The sequence below is a fragment of the Neolamprologus multifasciatus genome, chromosome 9, assembly GCF_963576455.1.
Source record: "Neolamprologus multifasciatus chromosome 9, fNeoMul1.2, whole genome shotgun sequence".
NCBI classification, from domain to species: Eukaryota; Metazoa; Chordata; class Actinopteri; order Cichliformes; family Cichlidae; genus Neolamprologus; species Neolamprologus multifasciatus.
Window position 1 is genome coordinate 33,012,972 of NC_140447.1, and position 21,233 is coordinate 33,034,204.

A 21,233-nucleotide genomic window follows, 5' to 3' on the forward strand; every position below is an offset into this window, starting at 1 on the left:
GAGACGCTCTGACTGGGCCATGTTACTGGGAGGTGGAGAGGAGAGCTTCATCCAGCAGTGACTGACAGAGGAATGAAGTGCAGATGACTGTCAGTGCTGCAGAGTGTCGGATTATAATATTATTTTATGCCATGTTAGACCCTAATTAAAGATTGTGAATTATTATGTAGTTTTAGTTTGCATTATTCTCCTGAATTAGAAGAAGGTGATAACTATTACATTTGGTAAACTGATCTGCATTACATTAGACTGCTGTTTTATTGTGAATGAATGATATTGTTTTATGATGCATTATACTGCTGAGTTATAAGAAATACTGTTCACAGAAAGTCATCGCCTTATTTGTCTGGTTAGAAGAGAACAGAGCATACTGCCCCATCTCAGCAGGAGCAGATAAACAGGGAGCAAAGGTCGTAGCTTAGGCGCTGTGTGAGAAAGGATGTGAGTGTTTAGGCTTTTATGATGAGGTGGGGGCCACTAGAGGCTATAAGAGTTTGATCAAGGCTCCACCATTTTGAGATCTGATGCTGTCTGCTGTATGGTGTCCATCTCCCACGCGTGTGTTCATTAAATCATCGTTTGACTTGACCCGGCCGGACCAGTGTGGTTATTTGGGTTTTCCTCCTGTATCCATCCCCAATATTTGAATCCGTAACAAGAGTGAACTGCTCTGAGAACAGCTCCACTGTCAGACACAATGTAGAGTCCAGCATCACCCCTGTGTGTCCCTCTGGATCTGACAGAGGATCATCAGTGTATCTGGACTGCTCTGCTGCTGCTCTGTCCTTCTACAGTCTCTGCACAGTCTCTGTCTCACTCTGGCTTCAGACCCTCCTGGATCAAACTCACCTGGAAAGGCTTTCAAACATGGCTGAATAGATTTGATATATACTGTAGATGTACTGTAGAGTGAGATACTGCAGTTTGTCACTTGTAAATACAGTCTGTGAGCAGCTATGAGCTGAAAGATCTTTCTAGAAACACTAAATGTTTTCACTCTTCTGTTGCTTTTTCATATATTTCCACAACAGTAATATTGATCCCACCTGTCTCACCTGTTTCATGCTTTTATACATAATAACAGGACACGTGTGATCTGAGCGCTGCTGTGGTTGCTGTGCTGCACGTCTTCATTTAGATAACAGAGACATCTAGTGGTTCAGAGGGAGAACTGCAGGAGGTGGAGCTGTGTTTCAGCATGGAAAACTTGTTTTATTCTTATTTTTTAGGCGCAGAAACAAATATGACAGGTATCATTGTAAGACACAAAAGGTCAAATCAGTTAGCAGAGGGAACATTGATTACCCAGCAATGTAAGAATAGAAACATAATAGTGAATATGGACGTGTATACAGATGGAAGCAAACAAACAGGATGTAACACTAAATTAAAGCCACAAATGGGAAGAAAACAAACCCAGGCGGAGATATATTTGATCTCAGGTATCCAAATCAGATGCTTTAGAGTATTAGAGAGTTTTGGGGGTTTGTTTTCTTGATGTCATTTCTTCTATAATTTAAATTCCTTGAATAAAACACCAAACTTAGGGGATGGTTTTGTAATCCTACTTTTGTGTATGAAAGATTTGACTAAACATAAAACAATCTTCCCACTCAGTCGTCATTCTTATCTTGTGAAATCAAACCAAATGTTCTGTTGTCTCTAAATCAGGGATTGATGAAATCTTTGCTTTCATCCATTTATGAACATGTTCTCATTCATATTAAATCGTAGTCTAAGTAATTCATTATCTTCTAATGTGTTTCTGTTGTTTTGGGGGAAGTTTAAAGTCCATTGTTCTATCTGTTAATGAAACTTTACGAAGTTTATGTAGGATGTGGTTCCTATTTTGTCTTCAGGGGAATCATTTCTCTGTAAAACCTCTTCTTATCAAACTCTTGTTGCATTTCTTTGTTTGTTGTTCTCTCAGTCAAATTGATCGAGTGTTAATATGATAAGATACATGTTTAATGCAGAAAGTTGGAATTACAAGTTGGTCAAAAAGGTTTAAACTAAGGTTTCATCGAAGCCTTAAGTTTAATGGTCAAAGAAATGTCAAGGTTTGATGAAGGTTAAGAAGAAAAAGGCTTGAAAGGTTCAAATAAGGTCAGGATAGATCAGGTTTTCTTCCAGTTAACGAGGACCTTCTACCACAGCTCACATTTGTTGTTGTTGTTCCTTCAGTTGCCAGCAGGGCGTCAGCTTCAAGCAGGCCATCACTAGTAAAGAGTCTGAGAAGACCGAGTTGCCATTTACACACACAGTAGTTCGATTAGCCTACAGCAGAGATTCAAGTAGTGATTTAAGAAGACACTAAGCAAGTGGTGCAGCAAACAGCAGCCAGCTGGAGGACGGGCAGCACGTGTGATTCTCCCTGGTTTGTTTTAGAGGAATGCTAACATTTTCAAATAGATTGGTTCGGATTTGGCTTTGCTTTTCATGTTAACGAGGCCAGGTGCTATATTAGTGGGCCAGTGGGCCGTGCCTGAGCTCACACCTTACAGAAATGAGGCCTTGCATAGGTGCTTATGGTCAACTGAATTGCTGTGTTTACGAGGACGTACGGTTCTGGTAAACCGAGACTCTCTCTCCACACCGTTACATATTCCATATGTACGGGGTACGACCCCCCTTGGTCGTGGCGTGTGGATATTTCTTTAAGACACTCCGGCACGCCCGGCTACACCCCATAGCTCACGTATAAAACAGCTATGCAGACATGACACCGGTGATAGTTTGATCGTAACGCGTTTCCGAGCGGCCTGACGGTGGAGAGATAGTCTCTCACTAAGAGAACCAAGGTTACACCGTAACCGTACGTTCTCTAGCATATTGAGACTCTCTCTCCACACCGTTACATATTTAATATGTACGGGGTAACTCTGTAAGACACCCCGCGAGGAGACAGTGCAACCGAACCGCAGAGAGTGAATGACCAATGAACTATTTACAAATATACATATAAACATCCCACCCCGGTCAGGGCCGAGCCAGATGCGAAGGCCAAGCCGGGGGAAGGAGGCACAGTCCGCAAGGCGCAAGAGTGGCCCGAGCTGGTCCGGCAACAATCGGCCACACCCGGTCAGCCCGCAGGAGCTGGGAAGGCTAGGGCACCCAGCACTCGGTCCCCGAAGGACGGGCTGGACCCCACATTCAAGAGGTAAAACCGCGTAAAGGTGGTGGCCGAGGACCACATAGCTGCTGCACAGATAGTGGAGAGGGAGGCGCCCCTCCACAAGGCCCAAGAAGTAGCCACATGTGGAATGGGCTGGTACGCCCGAGGGGAGAGGGACACCGGCCGAGGCATAAGCAGGACAACTGGGGCCTGAACAAGGACCTGCCGAGCAACCCGGGATGGAACGAGACGAACAGTTGGTCCGTGGAACGAAATGCCTGAGTACGAGCAAACTATAGCGCCGGCGCACAAACGGGGCACAGGGCCCGGAGACGCTGCACCTCCTCCTGATCCAGACCGCCAGTGGGAGCTGATTGTAGCTCAACCAACTGGGAGAGGTAAAAATCAGAGAGGAATTTCGGCCGGAAAGAGGGGTTAGGCTGAAGGACCACCCCTTGACCGTCCGGCAGCCATCTGCAGCAGTAACGATGGACCGACAGCGCCTGCAGCTCGCTAATCCTTCTAGCAGATGTTACAGCAAGGAGAAAAGCGGTCCCGCCACAAGGCCCAAGAAGTAGCCACATGTGGAATGGGCTGGTACGCCCGAGGGGAGAGGGACACCGGCCGAGGCGTAAGCAGGACTACCTTCTCGATTCCTTGCATTGGCTTCCCATTGAATTTAGGGTTTGTTTTAAAGTCCTTTTATTGGTTTTTAAATCATTAAATGGTCTGGCTCCTGTCTACTTATCTGACTTGCTGAAGCCACATGTTCCCCCTCGCTCGCTATGTTGTGCCATGCGCTTGTGAAGTGTTTGGCCACACATGGCACAACACAGAAGAGCCACCTCCACAGGACAAGACTCAGCTGTCCATCTGCATCTAAAGGTCAAAGGTCACTCTTTTGAGGATGCCAATGTTCACATGTTGGACAGAGAGGACAGATGGTTTGAAAGAGGAGTGAAAGAAGCATCTATGTCCACTGTGAGCGACCATCTTTGAACAGAGGCGGTGGTTTACGACACCAACTGTCTGCCATCTATAATCCAGTTTTGAGTTCCCTCCCCAGACGCCTTAACACCCACTCACATCCTGGGACATCTGACCTCAGGAAATCACATGATAAGGTGGGGCCAGGTTTCACAATGAACTCACCTGAAACTCTGGCTGATTGTGACCCACACCCAGTTTCACACCTTGGCTCATTAGAGGATCATCAGGGGGTCCTTTTGTCCCTCTGTGGGGGGAAACTCCCACTAGGTTTATATCTGGGACTCTCCACCATTTGACCTTAGAACTGAAGAAGCTTCTCGGATGAAGGTGAAACGTCTTCAAGTAACTTAAAGAAGTCCAGACGCTTTTCGCGTGCAGCGTGAGGAGGCGTGCAGCGTGAGGAGGCGTGCAGCGTGAGGAGGCGTGCAGCGTGACGAGGCATGCAGTGTGACGAGGCGTGCAGCGTGACGAGGCGTGCAGCGTGAGGAGGTGCAGTCATGCATGTCTCTAATTTTAGTTTGCTTTGTTTCACAAGTTTACATGAAGTATTTGTGACAGTTTGATGGAGACGGAGGAGACTTCCTCCTCCTCGCTCTGTCTCTGTCACAAGGCCAGCTGCTGTCTTATACACGTTTACATAAAGCTGTTATATAAGCAGCTGGCGGGGCAATCGAGCTATAGTATGAATGAGGAGAGAGAGAAACAAAGAGGAGAACATTCACTCGCCTCCTTTCTGCAGTAACCTGGTTTCCTCAGAGCACCACTGACCTGCTTCCTGCTCTGTGTCCACGTCTCACCTCGTTTCAGCTCTCAGTGACACAGGTGACCATGGTGACATCACAGGGCTTCCACAGCCAGGTGTGCTCCTGCTTTCGCTCACCTGGGACTAACCTGCACCCTCTGATTCATCCCGTTTAAAGCAGATGTGTCACAAAGGGGCCAGAAACCTGCTGCAGTTACAGCAACTCTCCTCTGTGTATGTGTGTGGTTTGGTTTTTGTGCAGAAACGGGACTCTACCTGAGTTCGTCCCTCCACACACCTGATCCTGACGTCCTCGTTTGTTGTTGCTGTTTCAGGCATTGGCACCCTTCAGTCTTTGCAGGATGGCTGAGTCCCTTCAGTCCCTGACAGTAAACTTCAGGAACTCCAGTGAGATTTGTATCTTTGCAGTTCTGCATGCAGGAGCAGCCACACAGCTCCTCCTGCAGTGGAAGTGCTGCTCTGCACTTCGGTGCGTGATGTAGTGACCACTCGACCTCTGACAGGCTCCCAGCACAGGGAGAAACCAGCTGAGCGTCTGTGGCTTTAACACGCTCGTCCGTAACGAGCTTCGATCAGCTCTGAGCGTGTGAGCTGACTCTGACAGCTGAGCTTTCTGTCTCACAGACGCCACAGAAACAGCTCGCCGGTTTAAACGTCCTGCTGATGCCTCACACACGAGTCCTTAAATCACTGGGAGCTGAAGCAGCAGGTGTCAGGAGGATCTGGGCTTTCAGCGCTTCGGCTTCATGAAATGTGGAAAATGATGAAAACTTTAATTTTTCTATTTGTGTCTCAGACAGAGATCGCCTCAGCTTTTATTGTGAAAGTGTGAACGTCTGTGTGTGACGTGAGGGATCAACACTGGGACTGAAAGTCCTGTGTGTGTTCCTGTCTAGCTATCCTTGTGAGGACCGGGTTGGTACTTGTGCACAGGTAGAGTAGAGGACACACAACCCGGTCCTCACAAGTTTAAAGGCCCTTTTGAGGCTCAAAATGTGGTTTCAGTGTCAGGGTTACAACTAGGTTATGGTCAGGTTTAGGGGAGGGGTTAGGCATTCATTTTTGCGTGTGGCCGTCTCGTGTCATCCGTGTGTTGATGATGATGTGCTGTAACATTAGATGACCGCGGCACGCTTGGAGCGTTCTCTCTCCTTCTCGTTTCTCCTTCTGCCCACAGGTGAGCTCGCTGCAGCAGCAGCAGCTTATGAAAGCAGGTGTGTGCGTGGAGCTCAGGGGCGGAGCTTTACCCACTCAGGGAGACGCGAGGTCACTGTGGAGCAGACGGCGTTTGCCGAGCTGAGAGCATCAGGTACGAGTCCTGACCTGCTCTGTGCTGGACTCCACAGCTGAACCCGAAGGTGCAGCTGAGAGGTTGTAGTTGAGTGATGACCTCACGCTGGTCTGCGGCTGTGATGAGTCACAGGCCGCAGTATGGTCTCGGGGTGGGGGTTCGTCTACGCTCACGACCACGAGCTCTGAGACAGTGACATCACAGAGACGAGGTCCTCTGTGCTGGGAGACGGCTCCGTGACCCAGGGCAGAGGTCACATGACAGGAAGTCTGAGCTTACCACGGCGCTCACAGAGTCCATCTTCATCATTCTGTGTCCAAAGCATCTGAGCCTCATGTTACCCGTTTGTGTGAGTTACGCCTGTCGTTGTGTTGTGGTGTATAAATAAGGGGCAGGAGACAGCGCTGGATCTCTGAGTTCTTTACTGTCAATTTCTGCAACATCTGCAACATCTAGAAATGCAAACCTGTGAGCTGTGTGTGTTGTGCGTCTGCTCGGCCACCTCTCCTCCGGCCATGCTGGAAGCAGCTGTGTTTGACAGTTTTATCGACTCTACAATAATCGAACAAATTAAATGTTCAAAAATATCAACTTAAGCACTTCAAAGTCAACAAAAAGCTTAAAACAATTAAATAATATTTCACTGAAAAACAACAGCTCATGAGAACGATACACAAAATAATACAGAAACAAACAAACACAACTTATTAACCAGGATCCATGTTTTTGTCACAAACACTGAATCAGCTGATTCACTCTTTATGTTTCTGAGTTTTGTGATTATAGTTCTGGTTTCTGTTTCTGTGTCTTCACTGTGTCCCACGTCTCCTTACTTTGGACTCTGTATTTCCTGTTTTACTTTGACAGTCCTGTGTTACTGTTTCCTGTCTCGTGTGTGTAATTGGTCCCAGCTGTGTTTGCCTCCTGTCTCCCGTTCCCTGATTACTAAACTGCGTCCACGCCGCCGGCGTTCCTCTCCACAGCTGGATTCCAGGATTTCAGAGCATCCAGCTGTGGTGAGTGATGGAGACACTTTCTCTGCTCCCTCAGTAATCAGGACAGTTGATTGAACATCAGAGAACATAAAGGACTGTTTTTCACCTGCCCGTTCTGAAGCTGGACATTAAAGACTGCTGGCTTCAAGGACATTAATCCCAGTGTCAGCCAGCCAATAACAGCCTGTGTTTTTCAGCTCTTTAGGAGTCAGAAATGAGAAAGACACAGACTGCTAACCTCTCCCTGCAGGAAATAAGCTCCGCCTCTTCCTTTATATGAGTGATTTGATTCTGACATGAGACACAATGAGTTTTCTGTTTATTGTGACTTAAAGCGAGCAGCAAAGACACTAAACTGTGTGTTTCCAGCTGAAGCTGCTTTTTGTGTTGCTCCCACAATACTGTCTAAAACAGTCAGTGAGGAAAACTCAGTTTCTGCTTCCAAGCTCATTGTGAGAGGACACATTGTGTTCCTGCAAGTGCTGATTTTGTCTGCGTTCCTGAGTTTAGTGAGCTGCCTCCAAGGACGTGTGAAACCCAGTGTGTTAAGGCTGCATCTCCCAGATGTTTCCACCTTTCCAGCACAGACGATAAATGTTTCCACAAAGGCTCAGAGACTGTTTTACTTTCTGAGTGTTGGCCTCAAGAGATTCCTCAGTGAGCACCTGAGTGTTTCTGGGACATCGGACACTAACTGGAACTTCAAGTCTGGTTCTGAAGCTGCACATGCAAAGACTGTTTCTGGTTGTAGAGACCTGGCTGTTCCAGGGATTGTAACCTCCCCAGGGCCTCCCCAGAGGCTGAGCTGCTGACCTCAGCTGACTCTGGAGCCTTGAAGGTAACTAAGTTTGCACTAAGTTTGGTCCCAGAGTATCAGAGACTCGTCCTCAGACGCACACAGGTGAGTCAGCACAGGTATTATAACCCTGCTGGTTTCTGATCTGATGAAACATCGTCTCATTATTATCACTGAGTCTTGTTTTTATTTGGGAGCTTTATTAACACCACATTTATCTGCATTTTATCTGTGGTCTTATGATAGATGATGGCAGCACAGTTTCACAGAAAGATGATACCATCAGTCAAATGTAAGAAAAAAGGAAATTATTGAAATGTTTCTATTAAACATTAAAAAAGAGAAAAAGCTTTGTGTAAAATCTCTTCTTATTTAAAAACTAGCAGCTTTCATTGGTAGCAGGTGAGAAACACGTGGCTGTGTGAATAAAGGAGTTCAGCACATGTGCATCAGAGCACACAGCAGGGGTAACCTGGACATCTGTGAAGGTTATTAATGCACAACTATAGCTGCAGGTTTAAGAGCAGCGCATGCTGCAGTCAGAACTGTTACCCAATGAAAAGATCTGCAGCTTCATGAAGCAGCTGGAAGATCAAACAGTCCAACATTTACAAAGTGCTGTTAGAGGTCCAGCTGAAGCAGTACAGATGTGCTCCTGTCCCACATTCAGTCCAAATGAATGAGCTTTCAAAATGAGATGACTGAGAATATTTGAATTGTGACTCAGATGGCAGATCCAGGCTCTCAGCCTCCAGCTGAAACTTCCAGTCCTCCCCCAGCCAGAAGCTCTGATGCTGGGCTGAGAGACTTTGATCCTTCCCTGGATCCAGAAGTCCAGGAGGGAGAAGGAGAACAGGACCTCCTTCCTGATCTGGAGAGGCCTGAGGGAAAGAAAGATGGAGCAGACAGAGCTTTGAACAAACCTCCTGAGCTTCACCTCCACAAAGGTGCAGACACTGATGCACAGATTCACATGTGACACCTGCAGCGTCCAGCTTGTGCCGCTGACATTATCTCCACTGTGATACAAGCCTCATTCACTCGCTCACACACGTTCATACAATCACCTTTTCCTCACAGTCACACACATGAATGTAATGAGGGGAACTCGGGTTCACTGTCATTCCTCAGGATCCTTTGATATGCAGACTGGAGGCTCTGTGGATGAAACACCGACTGTCTGAAGCACTCTGAAGTGTTCATGATGGACTTCATCCTGATTAACACTACAATACTTGTTACAGGCCTTTTATATGGAATAATATTCTTTTCCATTAAAGCTCTGAACATTCTCACTCTTTCTGGACCAGGTGTGACAGGTGAAGGACACCGGCCAATAGGAGGACAGAACCTGAGAGCCATTAGTCACATGACTTCAGCTGCTGCTGCCTCACCAACCACTGGCCCCTCGGTGAGTCTAGAGTTCCAGCAGTGACCACAGGAAGTGCACACGTGTGATCTAAAGCTACATGTGGGCCTGTGACCATCAGTCACTGTGGTAGACGGGTTTGTGAATCCCTGTGATGCTGGGAGTGTCCAGGACAGTCGCTCCTGATCGGGTCTCTCATGGAAAGCTGGTCCCAGGAATTCCTGGAAAATTCCTCCACAAAAGAGAACTGGGAACATAAGTGCAGAGTGACAGAGGTGCTCAGCAACCCTGCTGTTATATGGGAATATAACCAGAATAGTCGGCAACCACTTGAGTTAAGTTAGCCAAAGAGACTCAGACTGACTTCATCATGTTGGCAACGTGTCTGCATTGATAAATTCCAGTTATTCACCAATCAGAGAATAATTCCAGTCATTCAGAGACAGATTGGGATTATCTGGAGGATGTAATCGTTTCCTTCAGGGAGCGTGTTGGACGCTCAGTGTCCGGGTGATTAGCTGGCTGATGCAACTACTTAGAATCAGTTTGTGAATATGAAGAAAATCAGTGCAGTCACTGGACAAACTCTGATTCTTCCTAGTTTCACTCTTGTTTCAGTCCAGTGTGACTGAGGTGGTAAAAAATGATCTGACTTTTAGCCACACAGCTGTCTGCTAGAGAAAAAGCCTTTGTGCACAACTTTGTTAAAGGCAAACGGCACCATGTTCACTGCAGCTGCAGCAAACGCAGCAAAGAGTGAAAGTTGGACTGAGAATGTTGTGACTGTTTCATGAGAAAGAGCAGGAAAACAACCATCACACACCCAGACACAGTGCTGGGATTAGAATTAGACTTTAGAGCAAATGTAGGACAAAAGCTTTAATATGAAAGAGGAAAACCCAACAACAGCCAGAGCATGAAGCTCAAAACTGTACCAACCACCAAGAAAGCTGACAGGCCTGTGACACGTCAGAGACGCCGTTCAAATCATAAAGAAGTTGGTTTATTGACAACATGTAAAAAACCAAAAGAATCAACCTTCAGTTTAGAGCGAGTCGACCAATCAGGCACAGCAGCAGCTCTAGAATAAGCAACAGTTTTATGTATTACAAACAACCTTTCATATACACACATACATATGGCTCATATGCTGTTTAAAAAGGGCTCAAAGACCCAACAGATTACACAAAGTACAAAAATCCTTTCATTCAGACAACAGTCAGCTGTGCACGAGACAGAGACTACAGTTAGTAACATGGACTCACTTTGTTTCAGACACGACACAAAGTAACACAAAGCCACAAAGAGCAGAAACATCAAAAAGGAGGCAGAGCAGCAGCAACTCTCCATGAGCTGTGAGGCTAACAGCCACCCACACTTCCTGTGATGCACAATGAAAACAACATTAACCTGAAGGATGATAACAACAGAAATAAGTCTAAGCTAACGTTACACAGCGCTCACACAGCGCTGACTGTACAGGCCTCACACAGCTACGACCTGCATCCACAACACCTGATTCTACTGAACACAAACAAGTTAATGATATGTGAGCAATCCAGGGAAGGCTTCCAGGAACGTGAGGATCCACAGACAGCTCTACAACAGCATCAGGCAGCAACAATGTTACTGATCACTGACTCTTTCATCCTTTTATACTCAATCAAAAAGTGCTGTGTTCACATTTGTTTCTGCTGAAATCCAGAGACTGAAAATGTTTTAAAGTTTGAATAAACTGACTGAACTTCTCACGAGTCCAACCGTGAGGAACACTTCCCCCCATGACGCATCACAGGAGAACGTCTCAGTGGAGGGGGGGCAGTAGCTCAGTTTAGGCAGTCGCACTCAGAATCGATGCCTCCAGTCAGGGTCAAACGTGGTCCTCAGAAACCTGCAGATGTTTGGCTCTCGCTGGTCTCTGCGTCTGTAGACTGAGCTGATGTTTCTCCAGGTGTCTGGTAAAAGGACGACGCTGCTGTCCAATGAGGCGAGGAGAGAAGTAGCCAAACAGGCGAGAGCCGTGAAGGAGGAACGGCGGGCAGCTCTGGATGCCCGACATAAATACCTGATGAGCAGGCTGGCAGACGCTGGCAGCCTGGAGGAGGCGGCGGTGGAAGACGCCATGGTCTCTGATGACAGAGTAAGTTCAGAGACGTGATCCTTCCTCAGAGTTGAAGCTTTGAGTCATTAATGTCTGATTCTTCCAGTTCAGTCTGATCCATGAATTCTTTGCTGCAAACGGATCCAAGAAGCTGATTTTCTTCTATCAGGATGTCAAACAGGTAACTTTGATCACATTTCAATGACGGACACATGAAGGTCTAACCGCTCTTCATAATCTGCTGTTTGTTGCACTTTGTATTCATATCTTTTAATATCTGCCTTTCTCCCAGAGTCTGTCCTCCCGTCAGTCTTCCTTTGTGGACGCATCAAACTCAGCTGTGGCTCAGAGGAAACTCTTCCTCACTACGGGGAACTCTGAGGTTGGCTTCAGCTTTTTATGCTTAGTTCATGTGAGAATCACAGAAAAATGCTGATATGAGTGGAAGGTTCTGCTGGGAAATTGGCAAAGAGAAGATTATTGAACAGCGAGGCAGACAGTTCGTTTCAGTGATGCCAGTTTATTAGAAACGAGGACTGTGGGGCTGCTGGAAGTCAGGACGGCCGTTCTCTGGATAAACCTGACAGCTGAGGTGGAGAGCAGGATTTATCCACAGACGGCTTCTTCCAAGCAAATGTCCTGAACACACCTGAGCTGAGTGTTACACAGAAACGTGTCTTAAAGCACGAGCCTGGATCAGACTCGAGGACTCAGAGCTGTGTGACGTCACATTGATCCACCTCTCGGGGTTTTTGTGTTCTGATGTATCTGATTTCTCTTTAAGCTCCAAACAATCCCGAGCCTACGATTCATCATTGTCCTGTTCAGAGACGATGAGCCTGAGCGTGTTTGTGTTTCCATGGATCAAACTGTGCTGCTTTGTTTGGTTAACGAGGTGATTAAAGTCTTTGAGCAAACACTGGATGACTGACAGCTGCAGGCTGAACATCAGGAGGTCGAGAGGCCGAAGTCTGAGGAGCTCAAAGCTCCACAAACACTTATTCACAGAAAAAAGGACTACAAACATGGAGGAGCAGCAACATGAGCTAAAGGCTACATGCTAATAACATTTCCCTGGATGTGGTTTGAACAGGATCATGAATGATGAAGTATTTAAAGTCAGTTCCAGCCTGAGTCGGTGCCGTGTTGGCAGCTCTGATATGCAGAAACGTTCAAACATGGGACAGGAATAAAAACACTCCTGTGACGTCAGAGTTTATGAATGATGACAAACTGTTGCTTGTTTTTAGAAACTTTGTTGATGCTTAAAATGATCAGGAAATAAAAGCTGAATAGATCCACTTCAAACAGGAGAAGCTTTCCAGTTTGCATCAGCTGGGAAACTCGCTCATATCCAGTGTTGGGCAAGTTACTTTCAAACAGTCATTAAACATTCATTAAGTCATTAATTACAGTTACTAATTACTTATTCAAAAAAGTAACTTAGTAACTGAGCTACAAGGTTGTAGATGTAATTAATTACTTGAAAAGTAACTATTGTGTTACTTTAAAAGTACCCTCTGGGCTCCAGGGTATAATCGGCCATTGTGAACTCCTTTTGTCAGGGTCCTGGGTCGCAGCGTTTTGTGTTTCCTTTTGGTTTCATCTTGTGTTTGGTGTTTATTCTGAGTTTGTATTCGTTCTTAGGGTTTGGTTCTTATGTTTAGTGCTTCCGTGTTTTCTCAGCCCTGCCTGTGTCTGTCCTCTGTGCTCTGTTCCTGTCCTTGTGTTGTAAAACAGTCTGTGTGTTTCCTGTTTTACTTTGAAGGTTTGTGTCTCGTCTTGTGGTCCAGCTGTGCTCCCCTCCTGTGTGTCGTCCCCTCATTACCTGGTGTGTATTTATAGTGTGTGTCTGCCTGTGTTGGCGTCGTCTGCATGACTCTGTGTGTCTCCGTGTCCATCGGTGTGTCTCCACGTATGTATCCATGTATTTACTTGTATTGGATACATAAAAAATCTTTCCGTATCGCACAGCACTACAGAAAGCTCTTTTCTAGGGTTGTATTAAACATCTGTAACTACCGTAACTCCTGATCCATTTCCTCAATTAAAAGAAGTCCAATGATTCCTGAGAGCAGCAACTCTGTGCTTTTCATTCATATTTGCATCATTACGGTAATCCCAGGTACATTGTTGCAGCAGCCCCGTGAAGGTTGAGAGAATAGTGAGTGAGCGTGATGGAACAATTTCATCACACGTTTGGCTTCTTTTTACCATGTTTGTTTGTTTGTTTTTATTGTTTTGTTCTTTCATGTGTTATTTACCAAGATTTGGATGGTGTTCTGCCTCCAGTTACCATAATGTCCCTAACATCACAAAAAAGCACCGAGTTGCTGCTTTCAAGAACTGCTGGGATTTTTCATTTGCCCCAATGGTTCAAGACTCAAGTTAGGTTAAAAACACTGGGATCAGTTTAAACGGGTTCATCTGTGTCAGCTGTATCGTCACTGCTGCTCTTGTGTGTTTTTGTTGAAAACTAGGTGCTGTTTGGGCTCAATGATGTCAAACTTTTTATGCACTTGTTTGCTCCTAAATACGTTTCTATTGCAGGTCTTTTCCAGTTGAAAATGTGAGTGAGCACTACACAAATGACTGACACTGAAATACACTGAAAAGAAAAACTCCAAAACTAAATCCAAACAAAAACAACTAAACGAAGTAGTTACACACGTTATAGAATATATATACTGGGCATACAAGCCTGGCCTAAGCTTTCTGTCAGGAAGACTGCAGCAGTCCAGGAGTTGGCTTAACTGTCTTTAAGTCCCACTGAAGAATTGTTTACATCAAAGTGCTTGCCAGGCTTAGTCCAAATTAGGTGCAGCCATACTTGAACTTATTGTTGTATAGTATGTGGGACTATGAGCAATGGTTTTCTGGAAACAGAAACAGGCAATTTTATAATTAGTAGAGTCACAAATAACTAGAAAAACAATTGAAAACATAATGTACTCAACACAGCAATATCTCACAATATCCACAAGGGGTCACTATAGATCATATATTGCCTAAATAGCACGTCATACAAATTGCCAATCATAAGGCACGGACATGGCAAGCTAGCAACAGTTAAACTAAACAATAGAAAAGTCCTTTATTTCTAAAACCGCTGCATGTAATGACTGCAGGAGATTACAGCCGCTGCTATTAATAATCCTACCAACATGGTATCAAAGCACTGAGGCATAACTTTAACATGCACAAACAATTATAACAGCTTCATGCGAGTCAACCTGCCAAAAGGACTAACACTTACAGGTTCATAAACACACAACTTAATCACACGAAACAACTGCGATGCTCTGCAGTGGCACGTTTAGTCACTCCCACTCTGCGTGCTGAGCACATGCCCACTGATACGCTTATTTCTGCCTCTAGACATTCTGAGGACAAGTCAGAGCAGGAAACTTGAGCACACGTGGTCTCATTAAATCAGGCAGCTCGAGTCATTTAAAAAGGATCTTTTAAGCAGTGCTGTCCCTCAGCTTCATAGTAGATCCATCTATGGGATCAGTTTGAAAATCCTGTCTTCTTTCTAGTTATCATGTTACAAGATTTTAAGAAAACTTGAATGCTGATCATGAGTTAAATGCCACTGATCTTCAAAATCATCCAAGCTTTTTGATAAATGCACACAAAAGTCAGGTGTCCATGCCACCCGCATGCAAGGTGACAAAAATCCCCCAATCAGCCTTTCAGGCTGACAGCTAAAAAAACATTTCACCAGATTTAGCTTCTTGGATATTGTGTTCACTGTACTGTGTTCAAAATGTACTTCTCATTTAATAGAAGAAATGTAATCATGTCAGTATAGAGGATTTCAAATTCTCCCTCCTGTTAATTAAAAAAAAGAAAAAAGTAGGATAAGACATCAGAAACTCCTTGAAAAGGACAGTCTCCATTATAGCATTAAAAACTACAAAGACCATCCAGCATCGGGAGCTTTCACACTTCCAGGTATGACAACAAGCCTATTGCTGGTTTGCCCACTCTGACTGTGTCAGTATTTGCTCCACATACCAACTGCTCTGACCCTAAAGTAAGCCAGAATCCCACACAGCCATATGTAGGCACTTTCTAACCACAAAGAATAACTGGGGATTCTTCATCCTGTAAACATCCTGAACAACTGGTTTTGGTGGTTTGATGGGAACAGATCCTCCCCTGATCAGGAATACCAACGATCACCCCCACCACTCATGTCTTGTTGGGAAATGTTTGCAGTCCTCAAGCTGTGAAAGTCATCAGGTGCAGCAGTCATGAATACCATGTAAACATCCCTGTTGGTAGGACGAACAAATAACAGTGGGATTCATTCGAGAAAACAGAACTTGTTTGATTCCCTGTCTGACAAAAATAAATTAATGCTACGTAAAAATTAGATTTTTAAAAAAAAATCAGCAGCATCATGTGTAACCAGGTCATAAATTACATATTGTTATAATTACACAAAATTTGTTCTAAACCCCAAACTGCTCCTGGTATAGGGCTTTGGAGCGTGATGTCACGGGGGTGGGCGTGGAAAGGATTTTGGCCCGATCCGCCATTTTGGGGGTCTAAGTGAAAAAGGAGCGAAAGCATAGCTATGGTTCGTTCTTGCTGTGTGGTCCGCTGCAATGTTCGATTGCACGACTGGCAAGTGAATAAGCTTGAAAAGGCTTTGTCTTTTTTTATTCTTTCCCAACCTGGAAGCAACATGAGGCAGCTCGTGTATCGATGTTACCAAACGAAGGCGTCTAGCCTGTATAGCAGCTGTGAGACGAGCTCCAGTTCTCTTCCATCTCCAAATATCTGTTGGTGCTCCAGACATTTTCATTCCGGTAAGTTCTAAATATGTTCATTTCACTCTTTACAGCCTATTAGTTTTATTTTCGATGCGCTCTGAGCTCATAGCAAATTAGAACAAACATCCTACTGAGTGCAGAACTACCTTCTATTTATAGAGTTGCTAATTATTTGGCATCATTGCAGCAAACCAGCCAATGAAATGGATGAAACATCATGACTGAGTTCCAGCGCTACACAAGGGACCTGCTTCAAACAAACCACCATGCCAATCAGATTACTTCTTCCATGTGAGGGTGAAGAGGTGACCCTTCTGGATAAGATGGTGAAGGTTTGCTGCGTTTGGTGAACAGTGTGATAAAAAAACCAGGGAAAAATGAAACCTGCTCCTGTTAAACATTCTTAAGCCTTGTGCTGTATAAATAGCGGTATTTTTTCAGAAGATACAGTAAATAAAGTAATGTTAGTAGTGGGTGATATCATGTAAACACTGTCATGATTTTATGTAAACATTCGGTCATTTGTAAACTATAAATGATATGGATTCTACATTTTAACTGATGTGATGTTCTATAAAGTGGTTTTAATAATAAAAAAGAGGGAAAAATTAGTTTGTTTCTTTATTCAATTTTTGAACAGTGGGACTCAGTCATTACATATTCAGTAAATGCAAATTATTTACACGGCAGTGCACTACAGGCATAAATCTAGACCCCTAGATAAAACATTATGGCATTATAGCAGTGACAACTCCTCCACAGTAGCAGGTGGGATTTTTCTTTTTAGAGGCTCCTTTTACCTTTCAATACAGATGGTCTGTTTATGTTTTGATCAAGAGCCTTTTTTGGGCAGCTGAAGAGGAGAGGTCTATCTTATGGCCAACCACTGGCTGTATCTTGGTCACATTACCCAGCAAAACCCAGTATGCAGGTTCATCTGTAACAGTCCTTGTGCCACAGATCAACACTGTTGCTTCTACATTAAACAGAAGAGCAGCGACGTGGGTGCAGGTCTCTGCGACTCCGGCCATACAGGTGCAGTGGGCGGCTTCAACCTTCCCTGTGATGCTCACAGTGACCCGTGGCTGCAATGCTGGTTCATTCAGTCTTTGAGAGTGCAGGACCTGAAACACACACAGACAAAGTTCATGTAAAGACAAGAACTATGAGCCAAGGCCGACATAAATGTGTTTAATCTACTTTATCATAAATGTAACAAAGTGTTTAGAAAGTTAGCACATACATGTAATTTTTCATTTCTTTATGTGTCCATCTATAGAACGCTGCATGTTATAGTGTAAATCTGCCTGTTCTCTGTCAGAAACCTGCCTGCAGAAAATGAACCTAAAGTATGTAATGCAAGGATGTCATCACTTTAGATATGGAGAAAGCATAAAGTTTGACTTTAGGTGACAATTATGGACACGTAATATGATAAGGAGATTCTGCAGGTCATTAATCAATGTATTATAGTAAACAAATTATTTTTTGTGACACAGGACACAAACATGGAAGCAAGATATATAATTAGGATTATTCATAATAAATATGAATAAATCATTGCAATTTCTTTAACCACTGAGAATAACTAAATCCTTCAGGACAATGTCAACGCACTGAACTCACCATGGCTACGTTCACACTGCAGGTCTTAATGCTCAATTCCGATTTTTTTAAATTTAAATCTGATTTTTTGTGTCTGCTTGTTCACACTACAAATAAAATGTGACAGCAAAGGTGCTCCTTTGTGAACCCTCAAAGTGAAGATGTCACACACAACGAGCTCTGTTTAGACCCAGACCAAACAGTATTGTTTGACTGATGGCCCTTAATATAAAGACTTGTTTCAGACTTTACGTTCCCCAATTTTGCCTTAAGTTATTTTGAAATTTACATAATAATTTAGATAACCTAATAATGATCCTTATTGCTGTTTTAGAGGAGCGGTGCTTCAAAGGATATGCAGATTTCTGTCAGAATCTGCAGATTATACAGTATAAATAAAATGTTCATGTTGTCTTCCCAACAGTTTCACTAACATCTACACGGGATGGCCAGGAAGCGTTCATGTGTTCTCAATGTCTTCTCGGCACTTCTCCGGCGCTGATAATTGGCATATGTTTTGTGTCAGTGACGTAAAAGACGAATTTAATGCGACATGACCATTCAAACAGCAGTTGCTGTCTAAAACATCAGATATGTATCGGATTCAGTACCACGTACGAAAGTGACCCAGATCGGATTTGAAAATATCGGATTTGTGCTGTTTTCACACTGTCATACCATGATTGGATATGGGTCGCATACGGTCAAAAAAGTCCGATTTGATGCGCTTTCGCCTGCAGTGTGAATGTAGCCAGAGCCTCCACATGTTCTCACTGTAATTTGCCCCTCATGAATGAATTTATGATTGCACTATTTTGAATGTTCGGGGGAAAATAAAATGCATTTTACTCACAGTACCCTACAAACGTCACTGCTGTTTAGTTTTCTGTCTTCATTTATGTTGGAAGTGATAACAGAGCTGTACGTTTGAATTTGTTTCCAAAATCCCTCATTTAGATGGAAACTAGCGAGCTAACTTCCTGCTAATTTCTAACTCTGTTAAATGTCATAAATTCCGTTTAGTTTTCGTGGTTGCCTGGATGATAAACTCAATTGTTACACCTGGTAGAGCAGAACGCTGATCATTTTATTAAAGATGAAAGACTTTAGATAGTTTTTCAACTCTCAGTGATGCCACAGTGATCGTGTGATTTATGGACCTGCAGCGGAGTTTGAGCCGACACACGGCTAGTGACGTCAGACTTAAAGACCGGATAAAGAGTGATATGAACATATCTATAACTTACCGGAATGAAAATGTCTGGAGCACACCAACAGATATTTGGAGATGGAAGAGAACTGGATATCAGCTTGTCTCACAGCTGCTATCCAGACTAGACACCTTCTTTTGGTAACATCCGATACATGAGCTGCCTCATGTTGCTTCCAGGTGGGGAAAGAATGAAAAGATAAACCATTTTGAACCTTATTCCCTTGCCGGTCTTGTGATCTAATATTACGACCGCACAGCAAATACAAACCATAGCGGGTGTTATCCGTGTGATTTCGCTCCTCTTTCGCTAGAGCTTTGTTCGGCCCAGAAACATGGAGCCTCAACCAAAAATCCTGGCCACGCCCCCTCATTCTTTTGGCTCTCGGAGGAGGCGGACGCACTTTTTCTCCTCTCCCTTATCTTCCCTGTTTATGTCCTTGTCTAGTCTCGTGTTTTTTGTATTACTTTCCCTGGAACACTCTCTCACAGTCTGTTTCTAAAACCCAAAGAGAATTATGGATTTGATCAACTGGTCTCTGAATGCTATTGACACCCTTCTCTCAATGAGAAGTCTGGGCTCGGGAGAGCCCGAGTGCCCTGGAGGGACTTTCCCTGCTTGATACACAATGGACGGGTGGCAGACATGGAGGATCGTGTGCCTGGTGGGACTGTTGATCAAGGACGCTGAAGATATCTACCATGATAATAGGGTTCTTGCTGATCAGAGCTGGCTTGGCCCTGGCTTATCGGAGAATTAAGAAAGTGGAACCGGCTGTTCAAATTCCCCCAAGGCTGCCCGCTGGGATTGAAATGATGGGACGTGTCGCGACTTCTCAGAACGGGCTCATTGAAAGCAGAATGGTTAAGACCTTGGAGACACTTACAGCTGCCGTGAATACTCAGAATAACACCTCTGAACGTATATTGGGATACATCAAGGAGAGGCCTGCTCAAAATAACACCTTTGAGCGAAAGTTGGATTACATCGTAGAACAGCTCACTGCAGTCGTGAGTTCTCAGAATCGGCTCTATGAGCAAAAGAATGACAAGACCAGCAAGTTTGATAACATCATCGGGAAGCTCGCGGTTCTCCAACGGGAGATTGAGAGACCAGTGTCGGAGTGTTAAGGAACAGCTTTGAAATTCTCATGAGTTGTTGCAAAAGAAAAATTACCATCATAATGCGGCTATCCCTTTGGCGTCAGCTGTGGGCTCAAGGCCAAACAAAAACTCCCTGACAACGACTTTGTTGAGTCTGTTCTTCCCTGCAAGGCCACCTGGGTTGGCTGGAAGACTGTTTACTTAGCCTGGCAGGGTGAAGGACACTGTCTCAGCTGAACTATGGACACGCACACACATACATATACTGATACTGATAAGCACTCACCGACGCATCACCCTTCCTACCCCGGATCCAACGCCACCTCCAACGCTTACCTCCCCTCTGATGTGGACATCGGGTCAGTTGGAGGCGCAGTCGAAAGATTGCAGCGGTCCCAGATCAGATGTACACACTGGAACTCTTTCCCATGTTGCTGTCTGTGTTTATTGTGCTATGGTGTGTTGATATCTGTGCATTCCTGTATTATCCTTTTGTGTTACACATGTTTTTTTCCTCACTACCTAGCCTGACCTGTCTCCCCAATGTGATGTTTGTGTATTGTATGTACGGTCAGCAAGGTCTGTCATCTCGGTTGTGGGCAAAAGACCTGCAACTGACAAATAAAGGCTATCTCATCTCATCATCATCTCTCTCATCTCTCATCTCTAGTGACATCATGCTCCAAAAGCCCTATTAGGCTAATCGTTGTGTCACTTCCGGTATTTCAGACAATCCCTTTCCGTCAAGGATTTTTAATTTGTTACGTTTTTTTAATTTGTTGCGTTTTTTTCATTTGTTGCGGATTTTTAATTTGTTGCAGTTTTTTAATTTGTTGCGCTTTGCACTTCCCAGCCACCGTAGTCATTGCCTCACTTTTTCACAGATTTTTTATTGCAGCTTTCAACAATGCGCATTATATTCGGCAGCCTGATTGACAAATCTCCTCCGTGTCGTGTCTGCTGCACTTACCAAATTTATCATGTTGGGTGTCATGGTCCTGGGTCATTTTGACCCAGCGTTTTGTGTTTCCTGAAGTTTGGTGTATATTCAGCCCTACCTGTGTCTGTCCTCGGTGCTTTGTTCATGTCCCCATGTTGTTATGTAAAACA

The 21,233-nt window shown here is 44.4% G+C and overlaps 2 protein-coding genes and 1 long non-coding RNA gene across 3 annotated transcripts in view; all 3 read left to right on the forward strand.

Moving 5' to 3' along the window:
* The window catches only part of LOC146511953 (uncharacterized), a 329,039-nt gene that overhangs the window by 277,020 nt on the left and 30,786 nt on the right, over positions 1 to 21,233 (forward strand). The window lies entirely within an intron of this gene.
* Positions 11,259 to 13,338, forward strand: LOC146511964 (dynein axonemal heavy chain 5-like). Its single transcript, XM_085171836.1, has 3 exons — positions 11,259 to 11,459; positions 11,527 to 11,601; positions 11,713 to 13,338. The coding sequence occupies exons 1-3, from the start codon at positions 11,259 to 11,261 to the stop codon at positions 11,854 to 11,856; spliced, it is 420 nt and encodes a 139-aa protein (XP_085027962.1). The 3' UTR covers positions 11,857 to 13,338.
* LOC146511965 (uncharacterized) lies at positions 16,102 to 17,195 on the forward strand. Its single transcript, XR_014875943.1, has 2 exons — positions 16,102 to 16,240; positions 16,392 to 17,195. It is a non-coding gene; the product is annotated as an uncharacterized LOC146511965 (long non-coding RNA).